At 40.5% G+C, this 20,666-nt stretch overlaps 1 protein-coding gene across 1 annotated transcript; it reads right to left on the reverse strand.

Moving 5' to 3' along the window:
* Window positions 1–10,244: 10,244 nt before the first annotated feature.
* LOC131690334 (alcohol dehydrogenase 2-like) lies at window positions 10,245–12,367 on the reverse strand. Its single transcript, XM_058976034.1, has 5 exons — window positions 12,235–12,367; window positions 11,079–11,312; window positions 10,853–11,026; window positions 10,649–10,782; window positions 10,245–10,590 (listed from the first exon to the last, which is right to left on the reverse strand). Exons 1-5 carry the CDS (start codon window positions 12,325–12,327, stop codon window positions 10,467–10,469), a joined length of 759 nt encoding a protein of 252 aa, XP_058832017.1. The 5' UTR covers window positions 12,328–12,367; the 3' UTR covers window positions 10,245–10,466.
* Between the last annotated feature and the right edge of the window lie 8,299 nt (window positions 12,368–20,666).

A 20,666-nucleotide genomic window follows, 5' to 3' on the forward strand; every position in this document is an offset into this window, starting at 1 on the left:
CTGAGATATAGCGAAAACGTGATGAGAAACTGTGGGATTTTTTTTTGCCTCAATTTACTGCATCTTGTGATTGGCTCAAGTTATATTGAAATTTTAGATTTTTTTTCAGCGCAATATTTTTTTTTAAATTAAATTACATGTATTGTTAGAAAATACCAGTATTAGTTTTAAACTGGAAAAATTGCATATTTGGCAAGACTTGTGACAAAAAAAACTATTTTATTACATTCCTTGACCAATTCCCTTCAAATCCCATATCACTGATTGTTTCCAGACCTAATTAAGCCGAAGATATGAGTAAGAGTTAATAATTGTTGCCTTATTTCTGTAGAAAATTTTTCATGCGCAATTATGATATGTCCTACATGTTTTGGCATCAATACACACTTATGACACGTGTGAGTGCGACTTTACATTTTAGCAAAATGTTTACATTTTTAGCAAAAACCTTAGTCAATTGATCTTCGTAGTCATTGAGTGATTAATGCATAAAATATAGAAGCATCAATTGTCTTTTCTGAATTGTTACTATTATTTATAAGCTTCAAGACATTCAATATCAAACTTTAAAACACCGCTTTTCTCGAAAGGCTAAATGGAGCTTGTCAGAAGATAGTACTACAGTGACGATCTTTTTGTCATACAAAATATTTTGCTTTTTTTACCATCAATCGACAGGGAATTCAGAAATGCAGACATTGGGACGGGTATAGTTTCGTTAGCAAATCGATTGCCTTGTATGCAGCTCACCTGGGCTCGATTCCCAACCCCGCCGATAGGGTTAGAGTTTTTTTTTCCAAAAGAGATTTTTCTAACCCGAGAAGAGGCGAATGAGCCTAAGGTTAAAACCTATATAATCCAAAAAATGCGTAAAATTTTATCACATGTACGTTTGAAATTTGAGCATGAACATGAGTATGATGACCGGACAATTCGTAATTACTACTTCGTGATTGGGAGTAGCTATTCATTCCCTATGTACACCTTTCGACAGTTTTGTACTTTGAAATCCAGAACGGTCTCCGGACTGGATGGCGACGATTATCGAAGTACTCTTCCCGTCTCGAACCACAAGCCCCTGGTCACCTGCACCACGAGACAGTGTGGGCGCGGCCGAAATGGTGGCTCCGGTGACGAATGAAGAACTACTCGCAGTGACTAATTCCCTAGCAATAAACAAAGCTCCAGCGTCGGATGGAGTTCCAAACAGCGCTCTCAAGGCAGCGATCATAGCGAACCCGAACATGTTCAGGCTAGCTATGCAGAGATGCCTTGACGAGTGCCGCTTCCCCGATAGATGGAAAAGGCAGAAATTCGTGCTGTTGCCGAAGCCCGGGATGCCGCTAGGCGACCCATCGGTGTACAGACCAATCTGTCTGATCGACACGACTGGCAAATTGCTTGAGAGGATCATCCTCAACAGGCTAACCCCGTACTCAGAAGGCACGGACGGCCTGTCAAGCAACCAGTTTGGTTTTCGAAAGGGTAAGTCTACGGTGGACGCTATCAACTCAGTGATAAAGACTGCCGAGATAGCGATCCAACGGAAAAGGTGAGGCAATCGATACTGTGCGTTAGTGACATTTGACGTGAAGAACGCATTCAACAGAGCAAGCTGGGATGCCATCGCGCTCTCGTTACACCGGCTTAGCCTACCGGTGGGTCTGTGCCGGATTCTGGAAAGTTACTTCCAGAACCGCGTACTGCTATACGAGACCGATGCCGGTCAGAAAAGGGTTCCTATTACCGCCGGAGTCCCGCAGGGCTCGATCCTAGATTCGGTGTTATGGAACCTCAGGTATGACGGGGTTCTGAGACTGAAGTTTTCTCCTGGGGTCAAGATCGTCGGCTTTACCGACGACGTGACCTTGGAGGTCTATGGGGAGTCAATCCCTGAGGTCGTACCGCAGAACACGCGATCAACATGGTGGAGGAATGGATGAGCGCGAGAGGCCTGGAGCTCGCTCAGCATAAGACGTAGGTCGTTATGGTCAACAACCGCAAGTCGCCACAACATGAAGTTATCCATGTGGGAGAAGTCGTGATCACCTCACAGCGGAGTCTGAAGTCTCTCGGAGTCATTATAGACGACAAGCTGTCCTTCGGCAGCCATGTCGACTATACGTGCAAGATTGTATATATTGTTGTCGTTATATCAGTCGGTCTTTGATTACTCTCTGATGTTTTTAACAAATTTCACACGCAAAAAATCGCTGATCCTATTGCAGTTTGTGATATTGTATAAGGAAGTGTAAAGTGCGTACCAGTGTGGTGAAGTTTACACGCAAAGTCGGAGAAAACATTAATAAATCGTCGAAACAAGCTATCTCGCTGTGGAATTGATCGTCATTGTTTATTGTGTAGAGAAAACCAAGCACCTGTTTTGCTGTAATCTAATCGCACTCCACTCTGCAACCGTACTGTTTGTCGAAAGCGTTGTTTACATTCGAGTCTTGCCGTGAAGAAGAAAAAAAAAGTGATCGTTCCTTCATTTCATGCCAAGCAAAATGATTTGCCCCGTCTGTGATAGTGGCATTACGGAGGGCTATATTATTTGCCGAGGCTTCTGCAATACCGCCTTCCATCCCTGCTGCAGTGGTGTCAAAGCCGAAGTGCTTGACGAGGTAGAAGAAAATAATCAATTGTTTTGGATGTGTGTGCCATGTAGCTCACTAATGAATGATATTCGCTTTCGAAATGCCACCCGTTCTGCAAATGAAGCTGGCCAGGAACTAGCACAAAACAACCTGGACAATTTGAAATCGGAAATTCTGAGTGAACTAAAGACTGAAATCAGAACAAATTTCGCCGCTCTAATTAACTCCAGCACGTTCACACCGAAAACGTCCCAACGTGATGCTGTACAACCACAAATCACGAAAGGGCGTAGATTGTTCAACACTAGAGAAAATGCTGCCTCTCGTCAGAAACCACCGCTGTTACAAGGAACCGGTAGCAATCTTTCACCGTCCACAGATATTGAAGTGGTACCAGATGTCCAACCAAAATTCTGGTTATATCTGTCACGGATTGCCAAAGACGTTACGACCGAACAGGTGTGTGCGCTAGCCAAAAAACGGTTAGAAACAGATGACGTAAATGTGGTTCGACTAGTTGCCAAAGGCAGGGACATCAACACGCTGTCATTTGTCTCATTCAAAATTGGCGTTAGCGCCGAGTTGAAAACTAAATCGCTATCAACTTCCACATGGCCAAAAGGGATAATGTATCGTGAGTTTTCGGATAATAGAAACAGCAAAAATTTTTGGCGTCCAACTGTTCCTCCGAGAAACAACGATCCGGAAATTATCTCATCAGAGTCGGAAATGAAAACAGGGGAATAATGAACTGTGATGTCAACCTCTCAATTCGGACACCGGGACGCACATTTGCCGCAAGCTTTAAGGAAGCCTCCAATCCTCCAAGCACAGTCGAGCCCTTCCTGCCAGCGACCTGCAGCCGTCCCGGTCCTGTGCTTAGGTCTGGAAAGGAGGTCTTCCGAAATCGTTTTCCAGGCAAGTACGATGATATTTTCGACAATTCGCCCCCTGAAATTTCTGTCGCTTCTAGCCGGCCTCCAACCTCCAATCCTCGCCATCGATATTTAAACGCAGCTGGTCCAAGACAACAAACTACACCGAGTACAGTAACGATACGTCTACAAGACAGCTTGTTGCTCTACTACCAGAACGTCGGCGGAATGAACTCCACCATGGATGACTACATGCTAGCTGTTGGTGACCACTGCTACGATATCATCGCGCTGACTGAAACATGGCTCGACTGTCGCGCTTTTTCGTCTCAGATATTTGGACCCGAATACGAAGTCTTTCGCTGCGACCGAAATCCATGTAACAGTAAAAAGCTAAGTGGCGGAGGCGTTGCTGTTGCTGTGCATAAACAACTGAAAGCTAGAGTTGTTGAGGACGATGCGTGGAAATGCATTGAACAAATCTGGGTAGCTATTGAGCTTGGTGACCGAACCCTTTTTCTATGTGCAGTTTATTTCCCACCGGATCGCATTCGTGACTCCATGTTGATCGATGCTCACATCCAGTCAATTTCGCATGTTATGACACGTATGACTCCAGTCGACGAAATCGCTATTCTGGGCGATTTTAATCTTCCAGGACTGTCGTGGCAACCATCTCATAGTGGCTTCCTGTATCCTGACACTGATAATTCCGTGTTTCACGCAAGTTCAATCAACCTTCTCGACAGCTACAGCACAGCTACGCTTTTTCAAATCAACGATGTGGTTAACGAAAATGGCCGTAGTTTGGACCTCTGCTTCGTAAGCGCCCAGGACGTTGCTCCAACTTTTTATGCCGCGCCAGCTCCACTGGTGAAAGTTGTCCCCCATCACCGGCCTCTCGTTGTAGTGATGAATCGAAAACGACCCCGTGTAGCTGAGATAATTCCTGACCCGGTTTTCTACGACTATCGCAATGCAGACCATCGCAGCATCGAGATTTTTCTAGCAGAGTTTGACTGGGACGGCATTCTCGATAGCAATGATGTCGAACAAGCAGCGCAGACCTTCACACATGTCATGGCGTATATCATCGATAGATTCATTCCGAAGAAGGTAAACCGCAATGGGGTACATCCGCCGTGGCAATCCACTGAGTTACGGCGACTCAAAACAGTAAAGCGAGCCGCCTTAAGAAAATTTACAAAATATCGCACTATGCCACTCAGGAACTATTATGTGAGGCTTAACATCGAGTACAAAAAAGTAAGCAAACGTTGTTACTCGCATCATAAACGCAATGTTCAACGCAAATTCAAATCGAATCCAAATTCGTTTTGGAAATATATCAACGAGTATGGGTACCGATAACAATGAAATCTGTCGTCTCTTCTCCATTAAGTTCGCCAGTGTTTTCAATGCTGAAGTTTTACCTCCTGAGCATATTTCCGCCGCCGCCAGAAACATCCCTTTGCAAACACAGACTTTTAGTCAAATGGATGTAGACGATGCAATGATTACCCGAGCAGCCCGCCAATTGAAGTCAACTCATAAACCGGGACCTGATGGAATACCGTCCGTTCTTTTGAAACATCATGTCGATCGTTTGCTGTCTCCACTTCGTCACATTTTCCAACTGTCTTTATCTAAGGGAATTTTCCCCTCATGCTGGAAATACGCACATATGTTTCCTGTATATAAAAAAGGTAAAAGGAATGACATCGACAACTACCGTGGCATCACATCTCTTTGCGCCGTTTCAAAGCTGTTTGAACTTATCGTCATGGAGCCTCTTTTCAGTCACTGCAAACAATACCTGAGCGATGACCAACACGGTTTCATGCCCGGACGCTCGACTACAACAAATTTGCTGTGTCTTACCTCATTCATCACTACGACTATGGCGGAACGGAATCAAACGGATGTTATTTACACTGATCTGTCGGCAGCTTTCGACAGGATTAACCACGCTATAGCCGTTGCCAAGTTGCAGAGACTAGGATTACATGGTTCACTGCTTAAATGGTTAAATTGTTATCTTACCGACCGGTGGATGAATGTCACTATAGGTGATTCACAGTCAGATAAGTTTAAAGCTACTTCCGGTATTCCACAGGGAAGTCATCTTGGATCGATAATTTTTTTATTGTATTTCAACGATGTAAACCATGTTTTGGAAGGACCTCGTCTGTCCTTTGCGGATGACTTGAAAATGTATGCACAGATTCATTCGATTGCTGATGCCCATTTCCTACAAAAACAACTGGACAGTTTCGCAGCTTGGTGTGATTTAAATGGAATGATCGTCAACCCTAGTAAATGCTCTGTGATCTCCTTTACAAGGAAAAAGCAACCTATTCGCTTCAAATACACCTTGGGGGAAGTTGAAATCGATCGCGTCAACCACGTTAAAGATCTTGGAGTTATCCTGGATGCCCAACTGACTTTCAAACAGCACGTCTCGTTCATCGTCGGTAAAGCATCACAAACGCTGGGCCTCATCATGCGAATAGCTAGAGACTTCACCGATGTACATTGTTTGAAGTCATTGTACTGTGCATTGGTTCGCCAAACTATTGAGTTCAGCTCCGCAGTGTGGAGTCCTTTCTACTTGAACAGTGCGGAAAGAATAGAATCTATACAACGAAGATTTATTAGATTCGCTTTGCGCAGGCTACCGTGGCTAGATCCGCATCGGTTACCCAGCTACGAAAGTCGTTGTCTACTTATTGACCTGGACACCCTGCGAACCCGGCGGGATCTCTCCAAAGCGCTTTTAGTAGCAGACATTCTGCAGAATAGGATCGACTGCACTGCCCTTTTGCAAGATATCTCGCTCAACGTCCTCCCCAGAGCTCTAAGGAACAGACTCATGCTACGGTTGCCATTTCGTCGAACCAACTACGGGATGAACACAGCGATCAACGGTATTCAGAGGACCTTCAATAGAGTCGCTTCGGTCTTCAACTACCATCTTCCATGCGCAACGCTCCGTCGTCGGTTTGCGAGTATGCTGTCAGAATCAGAACCATACTGACTAATAGTGTTGTCCATACTCGTTAATATGTTTAACTATGTTATTTGTATGGTATAATGTGTCTTAATTGTGTATTGTAATGATAATCTTTTAATTTGTATTTTATGTTAATTAATTAATTATTTTATCATTGGGGCATAACAACATAGCCTGTTGATATACATAAACAATAAACAATAATGTAAAAGAGAGCTTCGACTGCTGTTGCGGCATTATCTAGGATGATGTCCAACAGCTCAAAGGTGTGCGCCAGTAGACGTAGGCTATCCTCTATCCTCAGGTACGGCGGCCCGTCATGGTCAACAGCACTGGGGGAAATCAGTTACCTACAGAAACTGGAGAGCACCTACCGCGTGATGTGCCTCAGAGTGATATCTGCTTACCGCACGGTATCACTGCAATCACCCAGATTACCTGCAGGCTACAGGGAATCTGGCGCACCGAGCAACAGACGACGAGTATGACTAACTAGTGATTGGTTAGTTGGAGCGGAAAAGGCCGAGCGCAAAAAAGTGAGTGAATGTCTCATGCTGAGGAAGGTTTGGCGCAGCGACTGGCAACCGCGTAAGGGGTAAACCCAGCCACCCCGAAGCAAGGCAGAAGAGCGAGTGTATAGGCGTATATGTGGACTGCCTCATGCCAAGATGGGAGGGTCGTAGCGTAGTATGTTGGGACTTAGCTATTGATACATCGTGGCGTGGCAGAGGAGTGAAGGGTGAGCATCTAAGTCAGCCTCACACGGTATGTTAGGGGTGAGCACAAAAGTCAGCCTCACATGGTATGTTAGAGGTGAGCACAAAAGTAAGCCTCACAAGGTATGAAAACGGTGAGCACCCAAGTAAGCCTCACATGGTATGTCAGATTTGGGGCCTAAGAAAAATGTCCCACATGTGATGCCAGGGAGAGCGACAGGGGTGTAATAGAGTGGTATGATCGAGAGTGAATCAGGTGATAGGGTGAGCATCCAAGTCAGCCACACATAGTATGTTAGAGGTGAGCACAAAAGTAAGCCTCGCAAGATACGAAAAAGGTGAGCACACAAGTAAGCCTCGCATGGCGTGGTAGAGGTGAGCACAAAAGTAAGCCTCATGTGGAGTGTTAGAGAGTGAATCAGGGTGTGGCAGAGCGAGTACCCAAGTAAGCCTCATACAGGATGTATTAACGCGTGAGCGAGAGTGAGTGAGTGCATCAAGTACAGGCATCCCCCCAGAAGTAATACCGAGAGGTAGTCCCTGGGGGGAACAATGGCGGTGCCCAATAGAGTTGAGTCGGTATTATCTAGTCATGGTGTCACCATGAGAGCCCGACACTCCAGTACACCCCGTGTGGTAGCTTGACATCTACTAATAGCACGTGTACTGGTTTAGTGCGTAAATTGCATTCTCCAATAAAAAAAAACTTTGGAATACCAATAACGGCGCTGGCCACGTCCTTAGAGTCATCGGAGAAGGTAAGGAATACTATATCGATTTTGTTGGCTATTTGCGGCAAATTTAAGACTAATTGATACGGTAGAACCTTGTGGCAATTAAAACATAATAACGAAGGGAAGGAATGTTAGTGTAACAACGTTGTTGTGGAGACTTCATATACCTCTGCATCTCCACGTTTGCCACGGGAAGGCGTTTTAGTTAATAGGATAGGGGTAAAGAGTTACACAAATCTGGATTCACCTTGATACGTTATACGATCTATGCAAATCTCAGTAGTATTACCATTTGTTAATTGCTTTGGGCAGCCGTCTGTTAAGAACTTATGAAATATTTTTCGTTTACTGGATTAATTTTTAAATGCTCAATTTGTAAAAAAGTAACTTCAGCTCCGGACAGCCGACAGTCGGGAGTGTTGCATATGGTTAATTGAATCAAACGGCAGGTGAACGATCTTATTATTCCTTGCTCCTTCATTCCGCCCGCATTCCAAAAACAATACAATATTTATTTTTTATTATTATTATTATTTTCATCTGACCGACATGGTCTACATGAAACAGTGGGTGAACGGAGAACAGTAAGTCTAGTTATGTGCGGTATGCAAACTAGGCTCGATGGCGGATCCAAGACATAGTGTCTCGATCATATACATTTGGAACAACATCAGATGTTGTTTCAAACTATTCTCAACTCCTATTCGACAGCTCTCACAACGCCACCCATGTTACGGCTTGGTAAGGCTAAACTGGTGCCGAGGGGGGTCAATTAAGGTTATCTGGCGTATTCTTGATGGTCACATCATTAGCTTCTGCATTTAAATCGTCAGATAGCCTTAGTTGATTATAGAATTAGGGATTTTTTATAAAATTATTTATATTATAAATTATTTTTGCTTCAGTTAGTTGATATTCGAGCTTGTAGAATTCCTTGAGCGTCTCATATACAATTTCCGACGGAAATTGAGGATTCGATTGAAGAAGTGTCTTCTATGAGACGGTCGACCGAGGGCGTCGGAATGCCGAAAGAGATGAGCAGCGGTATGCGAGTTTTACAAGAGGGAATGAGACACTTACCACACAACATTCGATTCAACAAAACTGAGAAATACGTTTCCAGATGTGTACTACTAATGTCATACAACTCAGCGCATTCGCCGGAAGGTTAAGTATGGAAGATCTTTTGAGTAAGTGAATTTTATCATTTATATCATTAAAATAAATATATACATATTTAAATATACTAAATACGCGTCGATTTCTTCCTTCCGGGAAGGAATCGAAAATTTTACTGTAATATTAAAATCCAATTGATACAAACATTACTTTACGGCGGGGCTGGTTGATGGAACGATGACCTCGGAACATGTTTGGCGCTGTACAAGAAATGGGTCATCGGAAAGTCAATTGAGCTAACACCTACCTAAATCCATGAACCAAGTTATTTGCATGAATATATTTAAATACACGCAAACATCTTTTTACTACCAGCTAGTGGGAGATAGGATGGTTAACACACACACACACACCGACATGGCCTGCAAGAAACAGAATGAGGAAAAGCCTATTTAAAGTTCGTGTTAAAACACCCCCCAAATGCGCGTAAAACCTCATTATCTTTTCGATTACACATATTAAACAATATTTATATATAATGAATAGCGATTACCTTTAGTGTCTCTAGACATTTGCCGATGTATCTATGTAGTTAAAGGTTTCGTAATACACCCGTTAATTATAGTATATAAATTTTGGTATTACTATTAATGACAATTATGTATTGGCTTCTTTCTCCGCAGACGATGCATTCGGATACGTGTTCCCTTACAATGTCATCAAATCAAAGTATATTTAAAATTACATACGACAAAATTTGTGCAATTCAGAATATAACGAAACGAAGACTACTTAGTTATTTTTATTTGCATTAAAATAAGATCAGAAAAAAATGGTTGGATAACCGAAGTGCTTCATTTTCAAAGATAGCACTGCTGATGAATCACTGTATAAAATAAGTGATAAGCGACGTGGACGAGAATAGCTGGCCACCGCCGTTATCATATGTCCATTTGAATTTTTTAACAAAATGTGAAAAATATAACAAAATGTGTAAAATGGGTCGCAATTTCATGGAACGGTTTGTTGGCCTATTATTTCGGCTATTTGGCGGCGCAGTGGTCAATTCGGATGAACACCTAAAAGTTGGATTGTGATTTTTTTGTTTTTAAATTTGTATTTTTCGGATACACTATTTGTCTTAGAATAAACAAAAAAATAAACATATTTGCCTCAAAATGTGCATGGTTCATAAGGGGAATTTTAGAAATCCATTAGGTTTTTCATAAATGCCCTAAATTATAAGCTTGATTGATTCTGATTTTTCTTATTTAAATCATTTTTCAATATATTCAAACAAGTTTTACTGAACAACACATATCAGTAACGAGCGTTGATTCTTTTTTATTCGTTTGGTGAAATAATAATGACAATTAAGTAAAAGCGATGAAAGTGATTAATTTTATTACAGTTCACGTCAAAAACTTGTTGGCCTCGAAGTGAACTTGGGCAATTTTATTGTCAGATGCAACCCAAACCGATCCAGTTTCACCTTCCGTGATCACCTTAACAACGCACTTGGCGACGACACTTGGTCTAAAAAAGAAAATGATTTCATTGTTATATATTGCTAAAATATTTAGCCAACACCTACTCTTGAACAGTCATTTTTTCCAACATCTTCAGAGCGGCTGCGTCCGAAAGAGCTGCATTTAAAATATTAGTGTTTGTCGCGCCAGGACAAATCGCAACCACCTTTACGCCCGTTTCGTTATACAGCGCCTCCGACTGGTGAAGAAAAACAAAACAACAGCAGCTTCAGTATACGTTGGTATCAAACCTGTTGCATTGTTGCAACCCCTAAGCATCTCGTAAAACCGGTAACTCCGAACTTTGAAGCACCATACACAGCACAAAGTGGGGAAGGTTCCAACCCGGCAATAGAGGAAATATTAACGACAACACCCCCGTTGCCTGATTTCGTTTTGCTCATCAAGTCCACCGCGATGAATGTGCAGTCGACTAAACCTATCTGAAATGTATTATATAGTAACTATTGGAGTGTTTTCATCATTCAACATTACCAAATTAGTTCCAATACATCGTGCAGGATCATTGTCGAATATACCGGCTGAATTCACCAAAATGTCGATCGATCCCAACCATTGAATAGCATCCTGACGAAGGATCGTCTCCAGTCGTGTCTTATTCGTTACATCGCATTGGGCGTAGAACACGGTGGCATTTGGGTTGTGCGCCTTCAGATGAGTTTCCTGGGCAGAATTTAAAGTGGTTCCGAGATCCAGAAGAAGAATTTTCTGCAATTTGAAATTTATTACTTTGCACATAGTGTATTAAGCATATTTTAGTTCTATTAGGGAGGGTGCAGAACTATTTTGTTATATACTCGGCCTATAACCGATGAAATTAATAGAGATTACTATCAATATCGTCACTTCGTCCTAAAGAACCAGTGTCCTCGGGAGGAACGCTGCTTCTTACCAATTAGAAGGCAAAAAACTCTTCATATTTTCTTTTGGTTACGCTCATATGAGTCTAGTTATAGTTTTCCGTTCCAAATATATAACCTATCCGTGCTTCAGTTTTTATATTCTTCGTTCACCAATTTGCTGAAAATGTCCAACAAATTCGATTTATATGTTACTATGTTTTAATTGCCGAAAGGTTCAACTGTATCGAGTTTGTTGGCTATTTTCGGCAAATTTGAGACTAAGAGAAACGAAAGCAATGAAATTGAAAGACGGATAGGTATTCTAGAGCGAATCAGTTATAAAATTTGAACGGAAAACTAGGACTAGGCGTCGGCGGTAAAACATGATGATGAGTTATGTACTACCATAGACCATGCGGTAAACTTGGGCGCAACGCCCAACTCCTACTTAGCAGAAGGCAAAGAATTCTTCACATTTCCTTTCGATCATGTCCATATGAGCCTGCCTAGTCCTAGTGTTCCGTTCTAAGTTTATAACTGATTCGCTCTAGAATACCTATCCGTCTTTCAATTTCATTGCTTCCGTTTCTCTTAGTCTCAAATTTGCCGAAAATAGCCAACAAAATCGATACAAATTCGATTTAGTAGATATTTGCAACTTAATAACGGTGCTCATGCGTTGTTTTGTTGGAAAGTTTCCGTGAGAAACATCGATGAGGAATTTTTACGGCAAGAAAAGTTAAAAATATAATCACTACACGTATTGAATGCAAAAAAAAGCACTATACCGAAACACCACATTTTAGAAGCTCTTCCGCTGTCGCCAAACCAATCCCACTAGCTCCGCCTGTAATCACCGCGGTCTTATTGCTCAGTAACATACTTCTGTTGTCAAATAACTGCTGATCAACGCTTGCTGAGCTAGAGCTGTCTACTAGCCATATTTTTATTATTCAGTGCCCAATATAGTCATTTACCTAAGGTAAAATAGCCTTTATTAATGAGTTGAGGTAACCGTTGTATCTCATAGCGAAGATCAAAACGATATGTACATCATGACAAATAACCACTCCATTATAAAGTTAATTAGAACAAAAGATCTTTCACTAAATCGAATTGTTCTGCATAACCGGAAATTTGTCGTTGGTAACGATTTATGCAGCAGTTCAAATAAAGTTGTTTATTGAACAATGGTATGTTAGTAGCAATAAATACCTTTATTACCCTCCCAATTAAAAGTTATTCTCATCGAACAGTACGAACAATCATGCGACCTTCACTCACAACAAGTGCATAATTATAATTCTTTTTTTGTCTTGGAATCTGCCCAGACTCGTTCAGATAATAAATCGTGTTTTGTATATAAACTGAAATTTTCCTAGTCATGTTCAGATAGAAGACTTGTATGAAAAAATAGATACAAACTTGGCCAGCTTCACTTTGCTGATTGAAATAATGACAGAATCGATTTTCAGTCATCCTATGCAATCAGTTTGTTACTTACATGATTGATCAAATGAAAATGTTGATCCAAGAAACAACAATACACTTATAAATAACTAATAAAGAGCCCTAAGCCAAAATTGTGAATCAGTTTGGAAATAAAAGTGAAACGTGAAGAAACCTGCAGCCACCTCCAGCTCCCAAAGAATATGTTTTCCTCTTTCTTTAAATCATTAACTCATTTCAAACTCAAATCAAATGAAATACCTTTCACGCAGAAAAAAATTCGTAAAAATAAACAAATTTTGGTTTTAAATAGCAATTTTCCCGTTTGATAAAGTGACAAACAAGATTCAGATTTGATACAATCAATACTGTTGGTTGAAATTACCAACTAATTCATTTGTTGGCTTTTCAGTAGTTTTAACAAATATTTCGTTTGAAACAACAAAATCATGATCAGTTTAACTGAACAAACAAGTTTGAAGAAACAAAAACAAATCTTGTATCAACCAAAGGAGGGAACAACTCAAATTTAATTGAAATTAAACAAAGATTCTGTTGGTTTTTAACAAAGGGATCAGTTGGATAATTTTTATTTTGATTCAACAATGTTTCTATTTAAAATGTAAACAGAAGTATTTGTTGAACTAAACCAAATAGATGCTTTCGAAAAACGCCCATTTCAGTTTGAAACAATCATTCGCAACGTTTTAGACTCAACTAAACGTTTTGTTGATTCAAAAAGGCCTGATTCTTCTGCGTGGTCATGGGTATTTGGTCATTCCGGTATACAGTTCTCTACGGCTCATGTACGTACACGTCACATGACACAAATACTACATCACTAGATGGTCAAAAATTATAAACAAAGACGGCAACAGCAAATGGGATTGTTTTCAACCAAGAAACTGCATTAGTGTTCGTGAGATCGACCGACAAGAACTCAATTATTGAAAATGGATTGGCGGATGAATTGCCTAGAACAGGCGCAAAGTGGCGAATTTCATTAACCCTAGAACGTTGCACTTGCGTTTTCCACCCTAGAACGTTTCACTGGGGTACAAATGTACCACACGCGTTTAATTGCAATTTTCGCAGGTAAAAATGCAAGCAAAGGAAATGTGTAATACATCATTTTCTTCGTTTTTTTAATTGCGAAAACAACTGTGTAAAAGAAAGAACGGAGTTTATTGAATCAATGATACATAAATTGGTTTGAACAAAAGAAAAGTGATAAAATCGCGGTTTTGACTTTTTTCACAAAAATTACTATAACTTTGCGAATTTTTAACCGATTTGAAAAAAAAATCAAATGATTCTAAAAGTTGAAAGAATGGTCTAGAAACGATATAAAAGGGAATTTCGATTTTTTTGAAAATGTGCAATTATTTGGAAGAGTGTAAGTTAGGATTTTTAGGTTTTGGAAAATACCATGAAATGTGATGGAAATTGAAATGAAAAAAATATTTCTGACCAGTTATACATTGATGACACGCAACGTTACTGTTACAGCAGTTACTGTGCGCAAATTATACTTGTGAGCCATTGTTTTGAAAAACTATAAAAATAAACAATAAAAATCAGCAAAAATGAGAACGGTTTTTTCTATTTCAAAATTAAATTAAATTAATTGAATAAATGATTAAAAACGATTATATAACACTAATTGTAACTTATGTAGTAAAACAACCAGTATTTAAACTGGTATTGTCACGAGTCACATTTACACGGACAGAACGAAACCTAACGAAACACTAACGGCAACCGTACACTGGGGTACAAATATACTCCACGCCAACTTTGACACCTGCTCCTACGAAAGCCATAAGCAAACTGGCTATACCACCTTTCCCTACTCTTACTAGGAACTCTAAATTGAATTATAGATAGGATCCCAATACCGAATTTTCGTCTTCACACGACTTCAAAGAAGGCGTGGGGTACATTTGTACCCCAATGCAACGTTCTAGGGTTAAAAACCTGGCCAAATGTCGAAAATGGCATGGTAGTACTTAGTGTTCTAGTACATGTATTATCCTATATTATATATTATTATATTATACATTAGATGGTGCTGTTGCATGGAATTTTAAGTGAAATGTTCCAAAATTCCCATATTTGCGGTATTGGTACACACAAAAAGATTAAACTACCGCGTTTTGCTAATACTTTTTATTGGGCACTCGAAAGTAGCGTAGCCAGAGGGGAGGGCGTGGGTTTGGTGTTTACACCTCCCCCAAACCAAATTAATTGAATTGAAAAAAAATGATCAGTTTAATTTAAAAAAATATTTAATATATAAGTAAGAGTTTTAGAAGTTTACTATCATTATAGTGAGAACTTAATATAAAATTGTGGGAATGGGATTTTTTAACTGATATTTTAGTGAGGAGTTTATAATTGACAAATCATGTCAATATTAAATAAAATATCTGCATGGAAACATCCGCATAGAAACTGATGCAAAAAGGCATTTTCCGTTGGGCTCTAGTAGGCCAAGATCAGCTTTTATGGGTATTTCATTTTATTGTACTATCAATTATTTGAATAGCCACTAAGTAGGATTGAAAATGAAGAAAATTAAAAAAATCGAGTTAGTGACTATTTATATTGTACATTTGAGTACTGAATTAAGGTGAAGCGATGCCAAAATCACAACAAAGGTTCGGTTATGTTCAGCTATGTTCGGGTTAAGTTCAGCATCTGTGTGCAGCTAGAACGGACTATACCGATAGGAGATGGCACGCACACAAGCGTATCGTTTAGCAATCAGCTGATTGGTTTTTGTACCACGTGTTTCATTTGTTTTGAAAATTGTAAAGGTACAAATTTCCCAAACGAATCAAAATTCCGTGAAGAAAATCTATTCATCTGCATGTGCTAGCATGCTTACATACAGTGGAGATAAGACATTTAAGTTACAAACGATTTTGTCTTGCGCGCCAATGCAATGTTTTGATTTTGACGATGAAATAAAAAGAAGAAGCAGAAACGACGGTAGCCATTTTAGCTGCCACCTTGTGACTCAATTCAGCATGTCCTTAAATGGCGTAATACAATTTCGTATACAAGGACTCGTTCTTATGCTATGAACTTTAATAGCGAAGAAAAGTAAAATAAATGCTCCAAAACAGTTTTTACGCTCAATATCATATAGCTTCGAAACAGTCAGCTATAGAGGTTTAGTATCTTCGAAGAATTTTGCAACGTAAAACATCTTCTGGTAAAATGATTTTGGCAAATAATCCTCCCAGATGGATGCATTAATTCTTCAAACAAATTTAGTCTCGAAAAACTTGGTGCCTTCAGTAAAGTCTTCGAGATTTGTATTACAGATAACGTGGCTGAAGACATGAATGCTCCATATATTCAGGGTATCGAGATATATTTGCTATTTGCGAAAGTTAACCTTCAAAATCAATTATTCTTATATTACTGTATATGATCTGCTGTTAATAAACAATTTTTTTCCAAGCCATGTGTCTCTGAAGCTTACAGTAACATTGAAGAAAAATGGATTTACGAATAATTTCGTAAATATCGTTTTATATCTCGATATGCTACATACATAAAACATTCATATCTTCAATAAAGATGTTTTAAATGAAATTCACAAAAACTTTGCTGAAGACATAAAGCTTTTTACAACTTTTTTGGAGAGTGGATTGTCCATGATTATTTCTAGGAGGATTTATCATTAAAATGATTATATCTGAAGATGTGTTATTTTATATTCGAAAACTTGTTACTAAACTTTCACTTAAACAATTTAGTTACCAATTAGTTTAAGACCGCGTTCTCCTTTGCTGTATCAAGAAGTTGTCTCCAGTTCACTCGGTCCATGGCTGTATGACTCCTCGCAGAACACCCGCTTAACATCCTTTTTATAGATGGAACATACTACTTCCTCCATCCAATCCTCCGGTAAAATCTGTTTCTTTCAGATATTCAAAACCACCCAGTGGAATGCTATAAACAACGTCTCTCTTCCGTGCTTCAGCAGCTCACATGGCAGTTGATCATTGCCAGGGGCTTTATCAGTCCTCAATCGTCCGATCTCCTTATAAATCTTTGGTAGATCCGGCACTGGGAGTCTGTTGTCGGCTACGCATGTCCCCAGGCTGATTCTTGTGATACTATCGTCGTCTACTGCTATTCTGGTGTTCGTCATAATACACTTATCGATCAGCTCACACTCGGTCGTGAGAAGGTATCTCTTCATATGTCGGCATGTGGCACATGACCTTAGCTCGAGCGATTCACCTACTCGTAGAATTTTCGTAACTCTACAGATGCTCCATCGCTTCGGTATCCCGATCTTCCTGAAGAGATTCTGAATCTATATTCGCACTGCGGAAGGTGCGAACATTTGTGATGTCGGAGATGAAACTTCTGTTCATTAGAACGTGGCCGATTTAGTTCTCAGTTTGTTAACCAGGTGATCGCAAGGGTGGCGTTTATGTCGCTGATGAGGAGCTTTACATTCTGTCGCGGGCTCCAAATGCGCGTAAAATCTTTCTTTCTCGTTCTCGGATCACGCTTCGTGATGGTAGTGCACGTTGACGATGCTGTAGTTGTAGAAATAGGCGTTGATCCACACACATCCTTTTGCTGATCGTCTGCTACTTGATTACGCGTTGGCGCATCTTGCCTAGTACTACAAAGCGGATTACCAACTCGTTTGTTGTGCCGTCGTTCTAATAGAATGTAACCGCTCGATGCCCGCTTTTTCACACATTCTGTCTACAATGCTACTGCTTTCAAGTTGCGAGTTTTCAGCTCATCGTTGAGGATTCTTTTGAACCCAGGGAAGCAAAGTGACTTGCAGTTCGATATGTCAAGTTTTCCATCATAGTCCTTTTTTCGTTACGTAAGCTTTGACCGATTGTTCCGATCCGCCTTTTCTTCGTAACGTGGTATATTCTGGGCGGCTTATTGGGTTTGACCCGACCTCCTGTCTCGTCGAAGGACAGCTGTGCGGGGTTTTTTCTGCCACTTCACGTATTTACTTCTTTCTACGGTAGCGTTATAGCGCCCATAACCAGTCGCACCTTCTCATTTCGCTTCTACCCAGTCGATGCCGGCCTACAGATTCAATGTCTGTGCGTCTGCACAGGGAAGTATGAGATAGGAGCTTGTGAACACTATGAAGTATTCACCCTGTCAAAAAAATGCTGACGAATATGGTCAGGCGATTTAAAAAGTTTGACGTTTGACTCAACTCGCCTGTGCTAATTGCCCCTAGGAACAAATGCAATTTGCGAATGCAATTTAAAGGCAATTTCAATACTTAGACAAATTTTCTGGCGGCTGAAATGGACTTGGTTGTTTTTTGCGTTTTTCAAACATGGCGGTTCATGTTTGGCTTAAGTTTAAAATTGTTTTTTTTTAACATTTGGCGTGCTCCCGCTTGTATTTTCTAATCTTTATTGGAAAGCGAGTGTGGTGGTGGGGTTCGGTTGTTTGGAAATGTAGGGGTTCTTGTATTTTTGGCGGTTGTGTGCAGATATTGTTTGTTGTGAGGTGATGGAAACCGGTATAACCCTGACCACATTCGCTCAAACCTTAATGTAATAGGCGAATCTTTTTCTCACACTGCCTTGGTGCAGTACTATTGTGAACGCTTTTAAAGTGTGTTGGTGATTTTGTTAGCCGGTAGGGAAGCTTTCTCAGGGCTCTCTACTGGAATTAAATGTGTTTTGGTTCTGGAAAATTTGGTCCTACCCGTACGTGAGAGGAGCGCTTGCGGTGTGATAGGGAAAGAGGTTGTGCTGGGCTTTGCTCCCGTTTAGTATGCGTGAGACCTTTGCTAGGTTGTTGCGTGGAAGACTCGCTCGATTCATTTGATGCCCATTATTCGGATTATACAGGGGCGTTATTGCAGCAACTGTTGACCTATTGCTATAGCTGAGTGCTGCTTTTAACGTTGTGGTCGTGATTTGGTTACGGTAAACAGTTGTATTGCGTACGCCAGCATAGCGTATTAGTGTGCCGATCGATCGCAGCAACTTTTTCATGGGTAGCATTCGGCTTCATTGGTGGTGTTTCGGGCAACTTTTTGTGTTGTTTGGAGTTCTTGTTTAGTTGTTAGATAGGGATTTCATAATGATTGAACGGGGTGGGGCTCATCATATTCTTTCTGCGCAGACTGCCGTGTATTTAATTCTTGCACACGATCGGCTGGGGGTTCTTGAGATTTTTGTAAGTAGTGTCTTCCATTTTTTATTGAAGTGGCTCAAGTGGTAGTGTAAGAATTGGGGAATGATGGTCATCATGCTCATGCTCATTGTGCACTTTATAAGCTATAATTACAAAGATTTTACTTGGTTTTGCAACTATTTTTTCCGTTCTGCTTTAATTGTGGATAAATGGTAGTCTTCGTTTTGTTATCTTCAGAATTGCACATGTTAAGTCGTATGTAGTTTCGAATGTTGTGGCGTTTTCGCTTGAACCCGGGGCTGAGTCGGGTTCTGACCCCAGCCGCTGTCAGTTCATACATTTTGACAGCGGTTGGGGCTGGAGACTGACTCAGTTTCGCTTCAAGCAAAAACGACGTTAGTGAATTGGTTTGCATTGTGAGAGAACGCGTGCCCTCGGGTGATGTCGATCGGGTCGACGTTTCTTTGGATTGAGCGAACTAGTTTCTATGTTTGACCAATTATAGAATTGGTCCCCAAGGTATTAAATGTGCACACGGAAGGTGCATAGTCTGGCCTGAGTGGGATGATTGCTTCAGCCATGTATGCTTGAGAATTGATAGTTCGTGGGAGAGATCGGAATCCAGTTGCCAATTTCCTTCAATGATGTCGGCGCGAAAAACAAATGTTTTGTTATCACGTTTGTTTAGTATGCGGAGGCGATCACCTATTGTTGTTCTTTTTTGTCTTTTATCACCTTTATTATGAGATGATTCATCGACAATGCTTCCTTTGACAATGAGACGCCTTGGTTGTGCAACCGTTTTTTCCGATTTTGTTTTATAAGCGGATGATGGTTGTTGTTTTCAGAATTGTGCGTGCCTTGTCGTGTGTGGTCTTGGGTGATCGTTGTTTTGGGGGCGTTGTGGGAGAACGCGTGTTCGCCGGATGATGCCAGTCGGGTTGGCATTTGTTTGGACTGAGCGGATTGATTTTTTGTTTGTTTGGTGTTTGTTGGACTGACTAAGGAACTTATTCGCATGGCGTTTGATGTAAGTGGGGAGTACGCATGGTCTTGTTTGAATGGAGTGATGACTGTTGAATCGTAAGCGAGGGTTGAGAGTTGAATTCGTGAGAGGGATCAGGAACCAGTTACAAATTTGCGACTGTCATGTTCATTGGTTTGCTTTTGGTCGGTTGGATTACGTTCATTATAATAGTTGTTCTCATTGCGTTGAGTGCTGTTATATACTTTTGAATGGTGAACGCAGTATATTACTGATTGACATGTTAACCATGTTTCGTCATAAGTATGGTTGTGTTGAAGCTCGAATATTACCGCCAAAGGGAATTGATTTTGGCATTTTGTGGTTTGTATTAGTAAGTTAGTTTCTTTCCATTTTTATAATCTTGTTGTAGTTGTTAGTATAGAAACACGCGCGCATCATCCTTTGTATGTTCGACATATAAAGTCGGCCGTTTTAGGTACTTAGGTAGTACTGTTTTTATAGCATTCAAAATGCACTTCAGTAAGTCTAACAACGCGCGCGAATAATGATAACATATGAGTTCACATCCTATCAAATTATTTATGAAGATCGAAACTAATACATAACTATCATTTCATTTCTTATAAT

The sequence above is a fragment of the Topomyia yanbarensis genome, chromosome 3 (assembly GCF_030247195.1).
Source record: "Topomyia yanbarensis strain Yona2022 chromosome 3, ASM3024719v1, whole genome shotgun sequence".
Classification (NCBI taxonomy): domain Eukaryota; kingdom Metazoa; phylum Arthropoda; class Insecta; order Diptera; family Culicidae; genus Topomyia; species Topomyia yanbarensis.